Here is a 22,525-nt window from a genome sequence, read left to right as displayed (position 1 = left end):
TTAAGATGACTATGATGTCACTAAGCCACAGGAATTTTTCAGCTCCACTAAATCTTATGGGACCACTGTTGCATATACATCAGCCATTGACTGAAATGTCATTATGTGGCACATGACTGTATATAGTTTCAGCAAAACCATAAGCTCTTTTGAATATAATAACACACATTAGGCAATACATTAGTTTTATTTTTTTCTTACGGATAGCATTTTTAGAGGCCTTTGTCACTCAAATCTGTGCTTGATAATCTCTAGGCTTCTGTCATCCTAGAATTCCCTTCATCACCCTGGGAATCAATCTCTTCCTTCTCTCCTCCATCGAATCCCTTGTTTCCATGAGTATCACGTTCTTCTCTTTCTTCAATTATTTCCTTATTTTTAGTGACTCACATTCACCAGTGACTTTTTCAAAATGAATATCTAAAAATATTGTGACTGCATCCTAAAAAACAATTGTTATTTGAGCTAGGTATAGAAATCTATCTTGGAAATTATTTTCCTTATGAAAGTTTTAGGAACTTCTCTATTTGTTACTAACTTTCATTGTTGCCATTGAGAAGCCCAAAGCTATCCTGATTCCTATTTCTTTGTAGATAAATTCCATCTCCTTCCTAATTACCAGGCACTTTCAGAATGTTTTTTAATCCGATGTTCTGAAATTTCATGACAATTCACCTTGGTGTGCTTGCTTTCCATTAGTCATGCTGAGTTTTCAGTGTGCACTTCATTATTAATTACACTCATTTGTTGCCTTTTACCTCCATACCCACCTTCTATCTCCCTGCTATAAAAATTATCATTAAAGTAAAATAAAAATTTAAAAAATTACAATATATTCAAAATGTGCCTTTGATTTGAATGTATTTTCACAAACTATGTTTTGTGTGCATGTAGTTTTATGTAAATGGTATCATATCACAGTGATTCTTGTTTTCACTAAAATCTATGTTCTTAAGATATCTTATGTTTCATGTGTACACAGTATTTGTTGCTCTGTGCTACATAGGATGCCACAGTACACACTGCTACATACTATGCCATGGTGTACACCCAATGTTTTACCTATATAATCTCCCAGTTATAGACACCCAAGTTGCCTCCAACTCCCCACTACCATGAAATAATGCTGGAAAGAATATCCTTGCATCTGTCTCAACACATCTTTTAAACTGGCAATGTGAGTCTTTTGGTTCTGGGAACATTTCTTGTATTTTTGTTAATTTTTTTCCTTTCCATTTCTCTGTTCTTTTTATAGAACTCCTATTATAGTTAAAAGTTGGATCAATAATGTTTTGTTGTTCTATTTTCTAGGTAATTTCATCAATTTTATATTCCAAACATTTATTATCTTTATATTTTTATTACATTCTTATATTTTTACATTATTTCATTTTTATATTTAATGTAAATTTACTTTGTAAAATGAATGTACACTTTACATTAATTTCCAAGAGCCCTTAACCTCTAAATGTTTTTTTTTTTATTTATTGGCCTGTTATTCTGTAAATGAAATGGTTTCTCTTCTATCTCTAATCGCAAATACAGCTTTTAAAATTGTCTTCTATTCCCTGCATTGTTCATATTCCCTCAATTTCCTTTTTTTATTCATGATTTTGTTTTTTATTCTTTTGTGTTGGGCATTTTCTTCAAATGCTGATGATCTCTAGATGTGTGTTTATATTTCAGAGCATGGTACAAAAGCTGACTGGCAACTCTGTATGCAAGCTTGGAGCTTGTGGAATGGTGAGTGTAATGGGATGACTGGAAGCCCCCCAAAAGATTTGTTCACATCCTAAGTCCTGGAACATGTGAATGTTACTTTATTTGGAAAAATAATGTTTGTAGACTATTAAAGTAAGGATGTTCAGATAAGAGATCATCATGGCTTATCAAAATGACCCTAAATCCAATGACAAGTGGCCTTAGAAGAGCAAAGCGGAGGGAAACTGCACAGACATGGAACAAGAGGCAATATGATCACAGAGGCAGAGACTACAGTGATGTGGCTATAAGCCAAGGAATGCCTGGGGCTTCCAGAAGCTGGAAGAGGAAGAAAATCAATTCTCCTTTAGAGCCCTTGGAGGGGGCACAGCTGTATTCATCCATTTTCATGCTGCTAATAAAGACATAATGCAAGCCTGAGAAATTTACAAAAGAAAGACGTTTCATGGACTCACAGTTCCACATGGCTGGGGACACCTCACAATCATGGCAGAAGGTGAAAGGCACATCTCACTTGGCAGCGGACAAGAGAAGAGAGCTTGTGCAGGGAAACTCCCTTTTATAAAATCATCAGGTCTTGTGACACTTAATCATGAGAATAGCATGGGAAAGACCCACCCCCATGATTCAATTACCTCCCACCGGGTCCCTCCCACAACACCTGGGAATTGTGGGAGCTACAATTCAAGGTGAGATTTGGGTGGGGACACAGCCAAACTATATCAACAGCCCTGCCAGATTTTGGACCTCTACCCTTCAGAACTATAAGAGGATAAAGTTTCTCTCACAGTTTTAAGCCGCAGAGCTACAGTAATTAGTTGAAAGCAGCCATAGGTAATTAATATAGTGAGTCTCACCAAAGATGATGAGATGGGAACCTGTTTCCCTGGTCTCCCCCAAATATCAGTATAAATTTGTCCCTTCTCTTCAGACAGACAGTTTCCCAAAAGAGGAATCCTCTCAACTCCTACCAGATGGCTATGTTTTTAAGAGTCAAGCAGGAGAAGTGGGCTGGACTATGCACATTCGGTTTGTAGACTTTCATTTAGCCCTCCTGTTTTCAGTACAACATGTCAACACTACCCTCAGGTGCACCTGATGGTATAATTCCGGGCTTCTCTAATTCCACATCTACAGAGATTAAGTATCCTAACTTTTGCTAGGGTGGGGATTGGATGAAGCAGATATCTGTCAGCATTGCCTGGAGGTTATAGGGGGGTAGGGCAGGGAGACTAATGTTCCTTACAAGGACTTTGCATCAATCCTCTTGTTTTTAGCACCATGCCTACCCCAGCTCTCAGACCTACCTGGTGTCTCCAATTCCTGAGCCTTTCTAGGGCTCCGAAGGACAATCAGTTTGCTTTTATACTGGTATTCCCTAAACAATTAAACTTCAGCTTTCCTACCACTGTCAGTTGCCAATTTTTTTCTATGTTCAAAAATGTTGTTGACATCTCTCATCTCTTGTCATTCCTCTTGTTCCCTTTGTCCTAGTGCCCTTCTTAAAATTTATTTTCTGTATTAGTGGAGTTTCAAGAAATGACCAACTTAGTTCAATCTGCCATGTTTAAATAGAAGTACCACCTTATACATTTTCATTTGAAGAATGTATGCCACTCTGACAAAAAATTAAGTTCAGTTTTGCTTAGAAAAATAAAAGAATCTTAAAATATATCCCTGTCTCAGCTATCCTAAGATATTACATTATAATTTCTTCACACTCCATGACAAGTCCCATTTTTTCATCTTTGCTTACGGTGTAATGTTCCCCTTCCTGAAATGTTCACTCCCATATAGTCTGTGTAATCCTATTACATATTTCATAACCCAAGCAAAATCCCAATCCTTCATGAAACTATCCCTGATGACTTCAGACTACACAGATTTGGTCTTTCCCCAAAACAAATGATTGTATCTTGTATAAGTCAGTAAAAGAACTCCTATTCTCCATTTCATGTGTTTGTATCATCTTCTTAGCAAAACATGTTTCTTAAGGAGAGGAACCACACCTTATACTTTGTGTGCTCCTAGCAATGCTTACCATGGTATTGGACACCAAATAGTTGCAGATTTGTATAAACTAATTCAAGCCACAAATATGAGAGTTGATGCCCAATACACTACAGAGTAAGAAACTTTTGAGGGAAAGCCTGTGTCTAATTCAACTTTATTTCCCTAACAACCAGCACAGTGTTTGACATAGGTCTCTGACTGCTGAGTTACTGAATGAAAGCGTGGATGAATAAATGAACTCTCACTAGATACTGTGTTCAGTGTTGTGCCTGACGTCAAGACTTTTTAATTCCTGAAAATAATCAAGATTATTAGAACGACAGTTCACTACTGTATTCCCAGCAACTAGAAAGCACTGGGCACAGAAGAAATGCTCGGTAAGTGTCTTCTAAATGAAGGTTAAATGAATGAATCTGCCATGAGTCAGGAGGCATTAGTTTACAGTTAGCAGTCAGCAAATGAGTTAAGAAGAGAGAAACATCTGGCTCACCCGGAAAGCACTCCCAGGACTAGGTTGAGAACAAAGAAGGATCCAATGATGATGAGGGGGATGAAGTACAGCCAATTCCAGGTGGCTCCTAAGGCATCATTGGTCTGAAAGAAAGAAAAATGGTTCCTTAATACTTAAAGCCATCTTCCATAAGTAAAGCTAACATTCCTGCAGCTTCACAGAGGGTGATGTAACAAGCGCAACGCAATACAGTTAAATATTGCCTTACTCCATTCCCAATTTGGCATTACTATGAGTTAGGTCACAATCTCCCAGGTACATAATGAAGAACATAGCATCAGCCTCACCATAATATACTGAGTTGGAATATTCTCACACCCTCGCTTAGCACATGGGAAGACAATACAGAAAGGTCAGATACTTTCCCAAGGTCATGCAAACAACCACTGGTTTTATAGCATTTGGTAATGTGGGTTCTAAGCATCTGCACACAAAATTGGGCAAATTCTCAAAAAGACAAAGGCAGGTTGTGCCCAATCTATTCCACGGATGCTAGCAAAGGCCTTGACAGGATTATTTGGAAGAAATGTTAGGGTCCTCTGCGTCTTGCTCAGCCCCTGACCTGGACCCAGCTTGCTTTCTTCCATCACAGTACAATAGTACAGAGCTGGCCCAGGCCTGGCCCCAGCAAGGCTCTGGCCAGAACAAGGAATAAACCTAGATTTGAAGAGTGATCACTTGCACTCTAATGTTAACACTCAGTGAATTAAAAAAATGCCTGCAGATCCATATTCTGGATTCTCATATCATGAATCAGTTGCAAGACCCTTGAATGGTCAGGGATTGAGGAAGAATTATATCTTACGAATTAAACAAAAGAAAGAAGCAATTCTTAGCAGGATGTCTTATTAGAACCTTGAAATAGAGCCTGGGAGCCTCTCTAAAAGCTGTACCACTGAACTAAGGGTTCTCAGTCTTCCCTTTGACTCTTCCTCCCCTGACAGCACCTCTAAGTCTTTCCAAATAGTCTTCCTGAATTGCATTTCACATATGCAGGGCTTTGAAATCCCTTCAACCCCCACTCCACTCTCTCACACACAAACTCTAAGACCTATTTGAAACTTACAACAGATATTTTATCATTACTTCACTGGAAAAACAAGGCCAAAGTCAAATGCCATGCCTAAAACTCACAAGCTAAATTAGTAAAATTAAGACCAGAACTCAGAATTTCTATGGCAAAGTATTTCTTGTCCCTCCAATTTACCTTTTCCCCCTCTCACTGCTAAATTTTGAAAACATATTTTGATTCATTGTCCTCATGTTTCCTGTGGACTTCTGTGACATTCTCGTTTTCTCCCAAATTATCTCCCATTCAAATATTCCAGTCTGCAGAATATAGCCTCTTACCAATCATGGCAGCTATCACTGTATAGTCGATTCATCCACTAAAAACAGTTTGACTTTTATTTTAAGTTCAGGGGTACATGTGCAGATTTGTTATATGTGACTCATGTCACAGCGGTTTGTTGTACAGATTATTTCATCACCTAGGTATTAAGCCTAGAACCCAATACCTTCTTTTTCTTGATCCTCTTCCTTCCCCCACCCTTCACCCTCCAAAAGGCTCCAATGTGTTTTTCCCCTCCCTGTGTCCATGTGTTCTCATCATTTAGCCCCCTCTTTTAAGGGAGAACATGCAGTATTTGGTTGTCTGTTCCTGTGTTGGTTTGCTAAGGATAACGGCCACCAGCTCCATCCATGTTCCTGTAAAGAACATGTTCTCATTCTTTTTAAGGCTGCATAGTATTCCATGGTGTATATGTACTGCATTTTCTTTAACCATTCTGTCACTGGTGGGCATTTAGGTTGATTCCATGTCTTTGCTATCATGAATAGTGCTGCAATGAGCATATGCATGCATGTGTTTTTATAACAGAATGATTTATATTCCTTTGGGTTATAAGCAAACCCAGTAATGGGATTGCTGGGTTGAATGCTAGTTCTGTTTTTAGGTATTTGAAGAATCACACCACTAAAACAGCTTCTAAGGCAATCTCCTTTCACCAAACTTGTGTGTTTTGTTTTGCCGCTACACTATTCAAATTGCAATTGAAGCAGAATAAAAGTTAGAAGTAAACAAGAAAACACTTTCTGAATGGGAAGGGACAGATGCAGACACCTGCCAATTTCAGTGTGTAAGATGGAGCTCTTTGGTTCAATCAAGTCTGGTCAGTTAAATACAATCAGGGAAGATGTGGGCCAGACCTCAGAGAAAACTGTTCCTGAATATTAGCAGAAAGATGCAGAGGAACTAGATGCCAAGAGTTGTGGAGGGTTTTAACGGAGGTAGGAAGCCATTTTCTCTGAGTTTGTTAAGACATGGACCTTCCCTATGAGCTGAAAAATGAATTGCAATGATATTTGTATAGCTAGCTCTACGTTTATTCATGATCACAAATCAGTCCTTCTGTAAGGCTGGCTAGCTCTGATGGTTCACCAGTAGAGTTCCAGATTAACAGGGTTTATTCACTCTATGGCTTAGCCAGCAGCCAAACCCCCCAGCACCACAACATTCCTTGGCAACAAAAACTGAGTCTACATTCAGCACCCAGATAGGACTTTGTTGCCAATAAACATTAGCAGGTATCAGCAATAGCAATGATGAAATTGTGACTTTTAAGATATTTTTGTTCTTAAATAATTGAGCTACAGTTTGAGGGTGGCTCAGAGCAATTTCACATGGGTGACTACTTGCAAGGTATGCTGTAAAGAGGATGTCCGAAATTACATTGTTCTCATTGCTAGAGATCTGTAAGAAGTTAATGTATTTTGTGGAAAAGGGGCTTCTGTAACCAAAGACATTTGGGAAACACAGCAGATTATATTTTCTTCTGAGCCTGTGATGAGATCCACAAAAAAAGAACATTATTTACCTTGTTTACTCCATCATTTCATAGACACTTTTGATCATGGAACCCTCATTTTCAGAGAAAATCTAGTAACACATCAAGGAATAAAGTCTATGAAATGTAGGAACTACAGTGGGTCAGAATCTGGAATGTGTTTCTCAATTCTATAAAAAACCATTGACGAGCAGTGTCTTTTGATTCAGCATTTTGTATGTTTTGGTGCTGCTTCAACCTATATTCAGGCAGAAACCCTAACTGTCTGCTCATTTCTGTATCTGGCACCTAACTAAGGGTTTGGCATGCATAGATGGTCAACTAATCAAAAAATGTCCACAATTCTAATAAGAAGATTCTCCTGTTAAAAATACACTGATACAGTTCATTCTGATAGCCCCCCTCAATCTGTGGAGATTTCTCTGAATTGTCGGAAACATTATCCACCACAGTGTTGGGGCCTGCTGGATGAAAAAGGAGGAGGATGGGAACTAGAAAGAGAAAAAGAATAGCTGGGACGACACCAGAACCAGCAAGGCCCTAGGGATTCTTGAAGATGACTGACAGCTTAAAAGATTCTTTTGGAGAAAGTAGCTTGACAGCTCCCGTAGGTTATCACACGCCTTTTAATAGGCTTGCTCCACCCTCTCCACACCTTGCTCCTCTCCCTCCTGTTTCATTCTTCCTGGCCAGGTGGCTTCCCACTCCCCTTGCATGCTTGTCCATGGGTCAGTGACACACCGGGTAGGACAAAGGGACACACCTCGGCAGGAAGCAGGCTAGCAAAGGAATGCATGCTTCCCTTTTTCAAAATGGCACGGTTCTTTCTGAGGCCAGTTGGGGCTTCAATCTCCTTCTGATTCATCATTATTAAAACAAAATTGTCCAGTGTAGGAGAAACAATGACTCAAGTGTCCTTTGAGATTAAAAAAAGCAGCAGCAACCGACAACTCGAGGCAGCAAGTACCCAGAAAGCACATGAATTGGGAGTCAGGGTGAAGTTGCCAGTTCAACAGTGGAGTTGTGACTGTTTTCTTTCTCGTGGTGTGCACGTTTCTGTCTCAGCAGGAGGTGCAAGAGAGGAAGGTTGCCGTGAGTGAGAGGGAGAATCACTCATTCTCTCTCTACAGCATTCCCCCGGCTTCTGTGACAGAGTGGCAGTTCTCACAAGCTCCTTTCATGTAAGACTTGCACTCTATTTTCCCCAGCAACTCTTCCTTCAGGAACACGGGACAGCCATGCTAAGCACTCCAATCAAGATCCTGGCCCCACGAGAACCTTCACAGCCCAGACCTCTACCGTGGAGCAGCTAAGGGAAACCAGGGCCCTCCCTGCAAAGAATGCTGCCCAGAAAATGCTAGCCCCTCCATCCCACACCACTCATGCAACACCTCCTATGAGTCAGGCATCACAGAAGAGCGCTTCTGTTTGGTCAGTGTCCTCTTACATGGGGCACTGATGCTCCTCCCATCTCCCAACACCCTCCCCACCCAGCCCTTCCCTAGACTGGCATGCTGGCTGCTTTCCATCTTCCTCACCTGCTGATCCCCTGAGTGACACACACATGCACATGTGCGCATGACGAGGGTAATGACAGACAGAAAGCAGTTCGGGGGCGGCGGCCCACCTGCACAGGAGTGCTCAGTGGGTACCAGTCCTGACATTGTGGGAATGTGTTCCTTTGGGAACCTGACTGACGGGGGTGGCGAGCTCACCCACTCCCTGCGTAAACAGGCACACATGGCAATTATCACATTAATCTCCAGCGGATTGGGGGAGATGCTACAAGGTAGGGTGGGAGGAGGATTGGAGAGAAGGATGGAGACAGAGGAAGCAGGAGGAAAGGGGCCCCCCGGGTCCCCTGAGCTGAGGCTATGTGGGCAGGGCCCAGCCCCCAGCCCCAGAGACAGGTCTCTAACGGGGTTCCCCAGGGCTCCATGGAAAACATTCTCCCTATCTGTGCATCCTCTTCACAGAGCAGCTCTAACCTGGGAGGCTGAATTGCCTATGATTGAGTGGGAGGGCTGAGTGTATTGGGGCTGGGAGTAAGGCAGATGCTGATTCCATGGTCCTTTCAGAAGCAAAGGGTCTCTGGAAGACACCTGCTCCAAAGGCTGGCAGCAGCACCTGCTGGTTAGAGCAGGGCTGGCCTAGGCAGGGTTTCTTCCACTGCGCACTGCCAGCACCTGTGGACAGACAGTTCTATGTGGTGGGGGCTGTCCTTTGTGTGCCTTAGCAACATTCCTGACCTCTACCCATTAGAGGCCACTAGTACTTCTCCAGATGCAACAATCAAAAATTGCCAAATATCCTGGGGGGCAAGACGACTTTTGATTAAGAACTGCTGTACTCAAGGCTCCATCTCAAGGAGAGATCTTCGGCTTCCTTAATTATTAACCGAGCTCAGGTCAGGAGATGGTTGGAGCAGCCAACATAGGCTAGCAAAAAAGCCAGGCCATTCATCCCTCAGAAGCATCTGTCCAAAGCCTCTGCTGACCACTCCCAGGGAAAGGAAAATTCATAGAGCAGCGAGTAGGGAAGGAAAGAGGTCAGGGACTGATTCAATTGCTTCACACCTTCCCTCATAGCCACACATCTGGCCTCCTGCACCTCACAGGCCAACACACCCTCCCCTAGGCTCCCATTTCCTCCAGCACCAAGTGTGACAGCTCCTGTCCCACCCCGAGGGACTTGGATTCCATGTCTTAGAGTTGAAATGCCATATTTTTTATTCAACACATTCATGGGCCACCTACTATGTGACAGATACTTTTCTATGATTTCAGGATGATGAGTAAGACAGTCTCAGTCCCAGTCCTTTGAAACTTGTGATCTAATGGGGGAGACACCCATGAAGCAAGTGCGCACACAAATGTAACTTTAACTCTGGAGTGCAGTCAGTGCTATGAAGGGAGCACAGGGCACTGGGGCAGGTAGGCCTACATGGTCCAGGAGGTCAGAAAAGGATGTGCTGAAGCTTTCAGGGAAAACAATCACATGGGAGTCTAAGAAACTACCTTAGCTGAGACAGCAGAAGCCAGAAAGGCAGTGAAAAGGTTAATGATGGAGGTGGAAGAAAGAGGGAAGAAAAGATGAAGATGAAGACATGCCAAGAAGTGAGGGACCTATAAGAAGGAAAAGGAGGGTGGGAAGGCTGTCTCAGAATGAACTGCTACTACCTTGCAGTAGCAGCCCCCCAGAGCTCTGTGTGGATGTTATGCTGAAATGCAAGTCATAAAGGCACCCCTCATTTTGTCAAAATATATATCACTGGACAACCAGCCTCCAGATAACCCTAAGGCCTTCCTCATGTCCCTTTCTAGGCACTCTATCTCCCACCCCAAATGTAACATCACCCCAACTTTTAGAACAATCACTTAGATTGGCCTAATTGGAAATCCCATCTGAACACTTCCCTGCATGTGCTGAGCCATCCACAGGAATCAGCCACCCACCAGGACAGCCCTCTCCCACCCTGCTCCTGCCTTCCTCCCTGTCCGGCTCTCACCAGTAAGGACGTGGCAGGTTCTGTGGCACTCTCGCCCATGTCTCATCCCCTAGCTGCTACATAACTGTTGGCTGCTAATAACTCACACCTGCCTCACCCCTGTACGCTTTTCAGATGCTTGCCCTTGCCTGACAGACCAGCTTCACCTAGAATGTTATTCCTGCCCCTGCTGGTGATGATGGGGGGCTATAACAGATAACGACCTAACGTAGGAGTTATCAATGGCCCAGCCCTTTTGCCACTGGGTAAGACAACTGCTGTGGTGGAATTCACACTTTGGGCTGCCCATGGAACCAGGCTGAGGCTTTGCCTAGTTTTTCCCTTGACCTATTCTGCTTCCCTCACATACCTACGGTAACTCCTAAGAGCAGTCCTTCATTAAAACACTGCCACAAGAAGCTCAACTTCACAATCAGTTTCTAGGGAATTTGATTTAAGGCATTCTATCAGGGTTTCGACCACCATACAAAGCTGGCAACACCCCTCCCCTGAGACACCAGTTGGATGGTGTTTCTACCTCAAAGCCACTGTATGATTCCTCTGACCACACCACATTTTAGGAAAAGGATACAATGTACAGCATACCCCACATGTCACTGGGCAATTGAATGTCTATAATGGGTTTCCTGCAGACTAGGAAATCCAGTCATACTCTTGGAAGAGGATGATGAGAACAAGTCATCCAACTCATCATTCCTCAGGAGAAGAAACTGAGCCCCAAGGAAGCAAAGCGACTTCCCTGAGGATCCAAGCAACTTATCAGCAGATCTGGGGCCACAATCTAGAACCAAAATGGGTCAACTTCTTGCAAACCCTTGACTCTTCATGCCTGCTTTAGTTCCAGAACTCTTAAAAGCAACCCTACCCATACTATTACCACCTTCTAGGGAAGAACGAAAGACAGATAAGACAGACACCACTAGGATCTTGCAGCCAGAAAAATGAAAGCTGTCTTCTCAGCCCCCAGGCAAGAGGCAAAGGTTGAGAAGCAGAGGAAAGAATGAGGACCTAGAGCTCCAAGTGAAACATAAGCACCTGCTGCCACCCAGCCAGGAGGCTGAGCCTGCCAGGCCCAGGAGCAGGGTGTTTCACTGGAACTTGGAGCCCTGAGTATATTTAATAAACATACTAAGCCTCCCCACACAAACAGTCTCTGGAGGCAGCATCTGACTTAGCCGGGGGCCGTTATGAGTAAGCAAGTCTTCCCACACATTCTGGTCATTCTGAATCCTCTGGACTTGATGCAGCCACCATCTCCCCGCTGCCCAGAGTGTCAGTGATTGTCACTGAGGATGCAGCAGTGCCGTAATCGAGAACCACATTTCACCACCTATTCTTCCCCTTCTTTTGCCAGCGGGAAAAGGCAGCAGAGTGTTTGGCAACGAGGAGTAGCACAGAAAGAAACACTCCTCCTCCCAACCTACAAGCAGCCACCCGATGCTACCAAGACCAGGGTCAGCAGCCACCCGATGCTACCAAGACCAGGGTCAGGAGCTCTGGCCAGGCAGCTGCAAGGGCAGGCATGGCCCACCCCAGATGTGGGCAGCCCTCACCACTGGCACTGGGCAGGCAGGTACCCGTGTATCAGTGAACACCCATCCACGCTCCTGGGAGGGCAATTCAAGAGCAAACAGCGGTGCCGCATAGGACTACGAAAGCTGCCGTGGCAGGGTTTGCAAAAGTGGGCACCTCCAATATGGGCAGGGTTCAGGGTCCTGCTGTGCTTAAAATCCCTCTGGTTAAATCCTAGTAATTCCAACATTGATGTCATGTGATGTTTATCCCATCCCTCCCCTCTCCTTTTCTGAACTCTGACGCAGAAGCCCAACCGGGAGACGCCGGATCCTCTAAAGAAGGTCTTCTTGTAACTGCTGGGGCTGATCTGGGTTACACAGGGTTTCAAATATTCTATTCCCTCTACTTTTGTGCATGACTGAAAATTTCTGTAATAAAAGTTTTAGGGTTTTTTCCAAAATAAAATTAGTTTATTTAACTAGTTCTGGGTCATGGGTGAATTTTAAAAGAAATCCTTTTTTAGTCAAAACAGGGAAAAATGTTAATAGTGATAACCTGTGGGGGGAGTGAGGGGGTAGAAATGAGTTATTCCTAAAAATTATTTTTATACTTTGCAACTTTCATACAATAACAAAGTGTTGTTTCAGGGTTTGAAAAAACAATGATTATTAGAAAAAATTAAAAAGAAGGCCCTCTGCAACCACAGCCCAGGGTGCTGGAGAGGCAGACGCTCTGGGGGGGCCAGGACAGAGGCAGTTGACCCTGTGCTGGGCCATCCAGGCTGGGATCCTGCTTTGCTTTGGGAAAAGGCCAGTGTGTTGCTCTGATACCACCCTCACCATATGCAGATCAGCCAAAGCAAGTGAATTTGAGAGAGGATTAAAGAGAACGTGCCCAGTGGTGATGAGCTAAAGTGCATCACACCCCTTTGCCCCTTCTACAGTGCTTACTGATGAGAGATTTGTATTCTTTAAAGAGGGGCAAGCACCAGAAAGGGCTCTGAGAACAAGAGGGGAGGTGAGTATCAGAAAAGCAAAAGAGTACAGGAGGCTTCATATATCCTCTATTGTGAATGTTTTGTGCAATGCCCATCCTATTCCAGAAAGAACATGTTGGATAATACCAAGGTAACCTCTCTTCAACCAGTCCTTCTCTGATTCTCCACTTTGTCCTATGGTTATCAGGGATCAGTCCTTCTGGTCGCCATCATTTATTGCTTTTCCTGATGTTCCCCTCTCCCTCTCACTAACAAATCACTATTTTCCACTCAGTCTAATATTAGTACTCTAACCTACATTGTCTTACAGATTTTAGAGCTGGAAGGAACCACAGCATCTTGCACAAACCCCTCATTTTACGGAAGAACCAAGGTTCAAAAGCCAAGTGACTGCCAAAAGATACTCCACTCATTGGTTATGGAAGTAGAACCAGAATGCAGGACTTCTGACCTCCAATCCACTCTGCACAGCTCTTCTGTTCTGTCCACTCTGTTTAGCACCTAATTATACACAGCCCTGCACCCTCTCATTATTTTGTATATAAGTAGTGTCACCTTAGGCCAGGCACGGTGGCTCACACCTGTAATCCCAGCACTTTGGGAGGCCGAGGCAGGCAGTTCACGAGGTCAGGAGTTCAAGACCAGCCTGGCCAACATGGTGAAACCCCATCTCTAATAAAAATACAAAAATTAAGCCAGGTGGGCGTGCCTGCAGTCCCAGCTACTCAGGAGGCTGAGGCAGAAGAATCACTTGAACCCAGGAGATGGAGGTTGCAGTGAGCTGAGATCGCGCCACTACACTCCAGCCTGGGTGACAGAGCGAGACTCAGTCTCAAACAGAAAAAAAAAAATTGTGTTGCCTCATTATCTCATTTGAAAGCTACCTGAGATTAAAGATCATGATTGTCTCTCATGTCCTCTGAAGGTTAAGACCACTGATATTAGACCTGCAAACACTGGCATTTAATGAAGATAGGAGTAAGGATAGATATGTCATGTAAGGCTTCCTGAGACTGTACTTTCACCCAGATGTGAAGTGGAAGGTGGATTCAGTTTGGCCAACCAACAGTTTGGCCAATCCAAGGAGACAGAAAGAGGTGGGAATGCTAAGGCCACAGATGGCTGCTTTGGTGGTAGCAAGCAAGGCAAGGTAAGGCCTGAAGGATCAGATCATGGAGGACCCTGAATGGTGGCATAAATTGTTTGGTTTTGCTCAGTGCCCATGAATTCTTCCTTCTTTCTTCTCTCTCCTGTCCCCTTACTTCACCATTACAAGTCCTCTCATACTTGAAAACACTGTTAAGCCGCTATAAGGTTTTCCCTAAACATGTCATTCTACTTCACTCCAGAATTCCCCCAGCAATCAGGCACACCTCCCAGTAGCATACATATTCATTCAACGCTTTTGAGTGTGTACTCTGCACAAGATGAATGAGAAAGGAAAAACAGTTCTCAAGGGCTTTGGTATCCATAAGAAGGCTAAGTCATGAGTACAAATACCTATAATAGAAAACAGAACATTAAGTGCTGCACTCAGGCATTTATTTACACTTATTTATAGACCTTCTTTATATGTGTTCTGTCTCTTTTACATATTGGTCCTCCATTCCCATTAGGGCTGAATGTTTCTTAAAGACAGAACTGCATCTTTATTTCAATGTTCACTCTACCAATGCCTAGAATATTACCCCACAAACAGGAGATTCTCGATAATGTTGTTTACTAATAGGAGATTAGAAACCTGCTGGCATTCTTCTGCTTCAAAAGCCTATATAAGTTTCCTTCTCTGGAAATAAATATATCACCTGTAAAATGTCATCTCTGTTGACATACAGCAAGTACACTTAGCTAATTCAAATATTCAGCACAGCCTATAAGAGCAGACGCTCAAGAAAAAAGCTTCAGATAATCATTTTTCATGGCTTTCATTCTTCCCTCCTCAATGAATTCTGAGCAGAAGGTGAATTAATTTATCACTGAACATCTCTGTTTTAATTAATGATTGCGTATCAAACACTACGTAAGTCTGGTTAGCCCCACTGGTTTCCTGAAGAAGCCCCAGGACAGTTAGTTTCGCTTATTCTGTGGCCACAGGAAACATTCCTATTCCTTAATAAAAACAGGTTGAAAGCAAGGAACCATGGCTTGTAAGTCTTTGTATCTCTGGAACCCAAGATAGCATCGATGAAAGACATGCTCAATAAGTCTACATCAGTGTTGATGGAGCGATAATGAAATGTCAGTCCTACATGCCTATCCATGACCTGAAGGCCTGAGGGTATATGGGTGAGTTGCTCCAAGATGGCCCTACGAGGTCAGTTTCTCATAGCACACTGAGCTACAGATGTGCACAAAATATCCTCCTCTCACCTCTTTGACAGACCTTGGAGACAGTCAGTCCTCAGGCTGGTCACCTCCACTTGTAAGTAGCCTCATCCACTTCCCTTAGTGCCATATAATTGTTATTTATAGGAATCACTGTGTCAGGCGACCATCTGTGAGTAACAATGATGCCAAATTCCTCCCTTCAGTAGGTGCCTGTATCAGACAACAGATGTGGGGTTCCTTCCCACTCAGACTCCATATTTCTCATTCTGCTTCTCCTCTCTCTCATGGACTCTAACTCTCAGGTTTCAATTCTGCCACTCCCAACCCCCTTCTCTTTTCTCATCTCTTGATTTGTACTCTCTTATTCACTCTCCTGCTGCCCTCCTAGAAATTCATCTTGGCTCTCCTCTTTCCCCAAAGATACACAAAGCTCATTCCAAATGAGAATCCCCATTAGTTTGGGGCACAACAAGGTTAAAACAAAATAGAGATGATAAAGGAATCATGTTCATTGTTTCTCCAATCTGGGAAACATCGGAAAGAATCCCTTTTTACTTTGACCACTTTGCATAGCTCTCTCTGCCATTCATTAGGGTGGAATGCAGGAAGAGTAGTGAAGATGGGAGAGCAACACAAGAATGCACACAAGCTTGTCAGAGGGCAGAGCCGACCTAAACCCATTCAGACTTCTTTCTGGAAGTACTAAGAAGACATAATTAAAACATCTTTATCTGAACATTTTCCTGTCACTTAGACCCTAAGGCTCCATGTAACAAAGGGGAGAAAAATAATAATGGTTTCCACTTGTTAAGCATCTACTCGGCCAGGTGCGGTGGCTCACGCCTGTAATCCCAGCACTTTGGTAGGCCAAGGCAGGCAGATCACAAGGTCAGGAGATCGAGACCATCCTGGCTAACACTGTGAAACCTTGTCTCTACTAAAAATACAAAAAAATTAGCCAGGCGTGGTGGCAGGCACCTGGAGTCCCAGCTACTTGGGAGGCTGAGGCAGGAGAATGGCGCAAACCTGGGAGGTAGAGCTTGCAGTGAGCTGAGATCACAACACTGCACTCCAGCCTGGGTGACAGAGCGAGACTCCGTCTCAAAAAAAAAAAGAGTAAATAAATAATAATAATAAAAAAAGCATCTACTCTACTCTAAGCTGGACATTGGACCAGGTGAATAGCATACATTAATCTTCATAACCACATGCAAGAGAAGCGCTATTGCAGTTGTACATGTAACAAACTATTAGTTTGTTTTCACACTGCTATAAAGAACTGCCCAAGACTGGGCAATTTATAAGGAAAGAGGTTTAATTGACTCACAGTTCAGCATGGCTGGGGAAGCCTCGGGAAACTTACAATCATGGTGGAAGGGGAAGTAAGGCACCTTCTTCACAAGGAGGCAGGAAGGAGAATGCATGTAGGAGAAACTACCAAACACTTATAAAACCACCAGATCTTGTGAGAGCTCACTCACTATCATGAGAACAGCATGGGGGATACTGCCCCCATGATTCAATCACTTCCACCTGGTCTCTCCCTTGACATGTGGTGATTGTGAGGATTATAGGGATTACAATTCAAGATGAGAGTTTGGGTGGGGACACAGTCAAACCATATCACAAACCAACAGGCAACAAGAACAACACAACCCAGGCTCAGAAGGCACAGGGGATGTGCCCAAGCTCCCACAGTAAGCATACTGCAGATTCAGAATCCACACCCAGCCTGGGCCTCTCTTCTTAAGAAGCTATATTGTATTGCCTGGGTTAGAGGGCAAGGGGGTTAGAGACAAAAATAGCAATGTTTTAACTCAGAATATATTTGAGAATGGAGCTATAGATGCTGGTATTTACAACAATACCAGCGGAGAAAATAGTTTCTAATTTCATATTGTAATCCTATTCCAATGTTGTGTTGTTTCAATTCCTTTGATATCTACAGCCTAACTTGGCAATTCCTCCTCTGCTCTGGATGTCAGATAATTTAGAAGACTGTCACACCAAATTCCCTGGCTAGTTGTACAACAGCCATTTTGTTGCCAGGGAGATCTTGTAAAGTGGGGCAAGTGATTCCCAGGCACAGCTGGTTTCATTCTTCAGAGCAGGGGAGAGTTGTCATTTCTAACCAACACATCTTGCCCTGTCTCTCCCCTGCTTAATACCTTGCAATGGGGATTTGCCCATGACAAATGACTGACCCAACCTAGCCTCTCTAGCTCATCTGTCTCTCACAGCATCTGCCTACCCGTATACCAAGTCACACAGTCACACCCAGCTTCTTGCAATCTATGCCATGTTCTTTCCTATGTCTAGTACCTAACTATTGCTCATGTTGTCCCCACTGCCTACAATGTCTTTCCTAACTTTTCCAGCTGAAAAGCCTCTGCTCAAACCCTGATTGAATGTTACCTTCACTAAAATACCTTCCCAGAGTCAGTCACTCCCTTATGCCCTGCACTGAATTCGACCATACCACTTAACTGCAACATAATCATTGTGGGCTGGCATGTTGTTCACTTCTACAAGACTTGACACCCTCAAGAACAAGAAGCAGGTTTGGTTTATCTGTTTCTGGCCCAGAACTCAACTTAGCTCTCAGTAGGTGCTCAGCAAGTGTTTGTTGAATGAATAAACAAATAAGCGAATAAGCTGAATGTATGGCTCCCATTAAATCTGAGACAAGCAGAAAGAATGAAAGACAGAAAGACAGAAAGAAAGAGGTGATTAGAAAGATTTCCCCAAGAGTTAATTAAGTGCCTAGGGTTTTGTTTTTTTCCCCACCACTAAAATGGCAAAACTAGTAGATGATTAGGGGGGCTTTATCAGGGATTATCACTTAAGAAGCCCTTCCCAGGTATATCTTGCCACAAAGAACTTCTAATCCTCTCTGAAGAAAGTCTCTATCACTCTTATCTCTGATGAGCTCAGAAAAGATTAAAACAAAACTGGTAGACTCTGCTTTCTCATATAGTTACAGTCTCAGCTGTGAAGCTGGGTCTAAGAGACAGGAGAGACTTGACTCATCATGAATGTGGACTGTGGTCCTTGTAGAGCCCCAGATAAAGATTGGGAAACGCTCCCTGACTTCCAAATAACAAGAGGAAACCACTTATCTCAGGGATGGGGCGGGGGATGGTCATATCAAAGAGGGGAGAGGGCAGCCTCTTTGGAGAAAGTTCAGAAAACAGAGGCCCTTTGCTGATGGGCATTGCTACGGAACACTCCGTTAATGCTGACAGCACCAGCCTCATGGCATTTGGGCCTGAAAGTGACCCTGGTTCTCTAGATGGCAAGACTGGGCAAGGCTAAGCTTGAAACTCTCACACCCCAATCTGAGGGTTCTGCCTTCTTCAGCTGTGTCAACCAGAGACTGTAAAGCCTCAGTCCTGACAATCCCCCTCCCTCCTCCAAAATAAGTTTCATGGTCCAAATCCTGGCCATCCATCAGGGCCTTTCTTATATTCCACTGGGGTGCACCGATTCTCCAACAGCCATGTAGGGCTGCTTCCTCTGATGGGTGCTCCAAGGGTTTTTCAGGCCTGCTTTGGAATCCTCTGATCCCCACATTAAGGTCCAGCCCCCATCCATTCTCTTGACAAAATCCTAGAGATTTATTTAGTCTGGAAGATATCAATTTCTCTAGGTCAATTCTGTGATATTCAGCATCAGGTCAAAATATGTTGGTAATAAGAGTCAACATGTTTTGGAGTAATTACTATATATGTTTTGACTACATGATCACATTTCATCTTCTCAGTAATCTGCTGAAGCAGAAACTAGTACTGTATAACCTTTTCCTCTGATGAGGAAACTGAGGCACAGAATGGTTAAGTAACTTGCCTGAGGTTGCACAGATAATGACAGGTCAGGACTATATCCCTAGCAGTCTGACCCCAGCACTCGTAACCAATATGCCCTGTATGTGGTACAGTATCTGAAACATAGTAAATGCTCCACAAACATTAGATATTAATATTATTATTTAAATAGGTTAAGCTCAGTTCCCCTTAGGCAATTCTTGGCAAAGAAAGAAAAAGAAATGCATAGGTCATTATTATTTATATTCCTGTCATCTAAATATTTTACTTGCCATGAACAAGGAGTTGGTTGTATACTTTGAAATCTCTTATTATTTGTAGGTTATTACAATACTTATCACCCCATATAATAATTACTTATTCACTGTATCTTTTGTACAGATCTGTGAACTCTTAGAGGGCAAGGTTTTATATTTCTCTAAGTAGCTAGTACCTAGCACAGTATTTCACACTGAATAGGTGCTCAATAAACATCTGTTCTATGAATGGATGAATGAGCTAATCAAATAATTTAGAATCAAAATGCAGAGGAATATTCCAGCCACAGCCAAATCAAACTGGGTAAACATAGTCTAGAGCAGTGGCTCTCAAGAGTGTGGCCCCTGGACCTGCAGTGTCAGCATCATTTCGGACCTTGTCAGAAACGTACTTTCTTGGGTCCCAGTGCAGAGTCCAGATCAGAACTCTAGGGCAAGCTCAGCAATCTATGTTTTAACAAGCCCTTTAGATGATGCTTGCTAAAGTTTGGGAACTACTGTTCCAGGAAAAAATAAGAAGTCTACCATGAGTAGCTTTAGCTGCTACATTGATGTATTATATCTAGGAGCAAAAAAAGAGGGAGAGAGAGATACGAGGAAGGAGAAAGCTTGAGGTTGAGTGGGGAGGAGGAAAGATGACAGAAGTCTGTGGGGAGAGATGGAGAGGGAGGAGTAGAGTGGGTGAGAAGGAGACTGATTCACCTTGCAAGTGACTCTGAATGAAATGGGTTCATGATATCAACTGGGTGCTGCCATAGCAACAGGTACAGCCTCTCCCACAATCCCTTCTCTAGGATGACCAGGCATCAGACACACCTACGCTGAGTCCTGAACCCTGCAGAAGGATGTAAGTTTCAGGAGTTGGAAAAACAGGGGGAAAGCTTAAGGGAGGATCTTCCCACATGGGCTCTGGCCCCAGTGGGGCTCCTGGAAAGGCTGCTTCATAGCATAAAGGTAGAAGAAAGCGGTTCTGTCTCAACAAGCAGTGAAGGCATATCTGGCTGAAAGTCAGTGTAGAGGTGCTGGGGTGTGTCCTCTGAACGCCAGGTCATACCATAACCAAGTCTAGCTAGGATGGCATGGCTGCCCGTGGGACTTCTTACAGGAAAGAATGATTGGCTTATGAGGAAAGGGAGCGAGCCCATCGTAGAGGTAGGATTAGAAGCAGAGGAAGGCACAGCGAAGTGGGGTTCAGAGAGCAGGAATGGGTTACTCCAGAAGCCAGGTGAAGGGACGTACCTGGAGAAGGAGAACAGAAGCAGAACTCACACAAAAATTCAAGGTTGGAGGCTCTGATAGGCTCCTGCCTCTGTGGATAATGAGGAGCAGGAGGCTCACAACATTGTCATTGGCCTTTGCTGGAGCTTCCAGGGCACCCACAAGGCAAGCACACACGTAACTGGCCTCCCGAATAAAGCCAAGATGGGGACTGCAAGGGGAGGACATCGAGATAAGCCAACTGCACAATGCTCTATACGCTCGATGGAAATAACTTAGTAAAAGTGAGTTTACAGCCAATTAGACATTAAAAGTAAGATATAATTGCTGTTGCTATGTTTGTTTCTAAGAAGAAATGTGTTATGATTAGACTAACAGGCTAGTGTTAGAATTCTGAGCAAACTGCGTGGAAGACAGTCTCGCTTTTTCTCTCGCCTCTTGAGGGAAGCAAGCAAATGAGAAAATGCTGAATCAATAAGCTATGGTTATGTTCAGAGTATCTGCCCTTAGATAATCTTTGTGTAGCCTTGAACCCTTTTGCAGAGGAGAGGAGAACGTGCTGAGAGATTTCTCATACCTGATTTCTTCTAATCCTCATAATGACCCAATGAAGTCATCATTATCACCTCCATTTTACCGAACAGCAAAATGAGCTCAGAGGTGTGAAGTGACACGTAAGTCATAAAATGAGAGCTAGGATTCAAAGCCACATCTGCCTGACTTCAAAGACCATGTTCATTGACCCACAACCAACGGCATGATCTGTCCACATTCATGGAAAGGGGTGCAAACAGGTGGGCCATGAATTACCCAAGGTCTGTGATGCCTTCTCCAGCCAAAACTGGGTAGCTAACTGGACAGGTTATCTCTGTGAGACATCATAGGCTAATGGGAAAACCCTGGCCTCACCTCTTTCTTTTTTGTTCTGTGACATTGGGTAAATCCCTTAACCTCTTCATGCTTTAGTTTCTTAATTTGTATAATGGGAATGATAATCCCTATCATGGGATAGCACTTGGAAAATTACATGGGAAGTACAGTTTGAGGCCAGACACAATGACTCATGCCTGTAATCCCAACACTTTGGGAGGCCAAGGAAGGTTGATTACTTGAGGTCAGGATTTTGAAACCAGTATGGCCAACTTGGTGAAATCCTATCTCTAATAAAAATACAAAAATGAGCCGGGCGCAGTGGCAGGCGCCTATATTCCCAGCTATTCAGGAGGCTAAAGCATGAGAATCACTTGAACCTGGGAGGTAGAGGTTGCAGTGAGCCGAGATGGTGGCATGGCACTCCAGCCTGGGTGACAAAGCAAGACTCCATCTCAAAAAAAAAAGGTATAGTCTGATAGTTATTAGTAATTCCCCTCTCCACCTCTCTGCCTACCATGGTATTCATTGTGCAGTTCACTTCTCTGCCCCTTAACTGCCTCATCTCTACATTGCATGAATTAGAAACAGTGCAGCTAAAACACTCCGCTCAAGCTATGGAAAGCAGAAAGCATTCGATAAATATTAACTATGGTGATAAGATGAATTTGAATGCCTGGAGTGGATACCATAATATTACACTCAGGTTCTCCTTTCAGGGCAGACAGTCTTATTCCCCAGCTGCTGCAAACATATGCCACACACAGCTGCACCCTTCCTTGGAAACTGTCCCTTGCCTCGATGAGAGACACCTCTGAAGGGACATCCAGTTCTGGTGGTTTGAGTCAGCCTTTCCTCTGTTCAACTTTGGCTGTTTTGCATCCCCGGGTGTATCTTCCCAAGGCACATTTCGATA

General features: G+C 43.6%; 1 protein-coding gene across 1 annotated transcript in view; it reads right to left on the bottom strand.

Annotated features, from left to right (window-relative positions):
• Window positions 1-3,568: 3,568 nt before the first annotated feature.
• LOC117074843 (voltage-dependent R-type calcium channel subunit alpha-1E-like) overlaps window positions 3,569-22,525 on the bottom strand; it is a 174,873-nt gene continuing 155,916 nt past the window's right edge. Inside the window, exon 7 of the mRNA XM_033196737.1 lies at window positions 3,569-4,329. Within this exon, the coding sequence (XP_033052628.1) occupies window positions 4,222-4,329 (108 nt within the window). The 3' untranslated portion in view covers window positions 3,569-4,221. The remainder of the gene's footprint in view (window positions 4,330-22,525) is intronic.

Source organism: Trachypithecus francoisi, unplaced genomic scaffold (genome assembly GCF_009764315.1).
Source record: "Trachypithecus francoisi isolate TF-2019V2 unplaced genomic scaffold, Tfra_2.0 Lachesis_group5, whole genome shotgun sequence".
Taxonomy (NCBI): Eukaryota; Metazoa; Chordata; class Mammalia; order Primates; family Cercopithecidae; genus Trachypithecus; species Trachypithecus francoisi.
The sequence above is the reverse complement of the archived record's forward strand: the minus strand, read 5'-3'. Positions and strand labels throughout refer to the sequence as shown.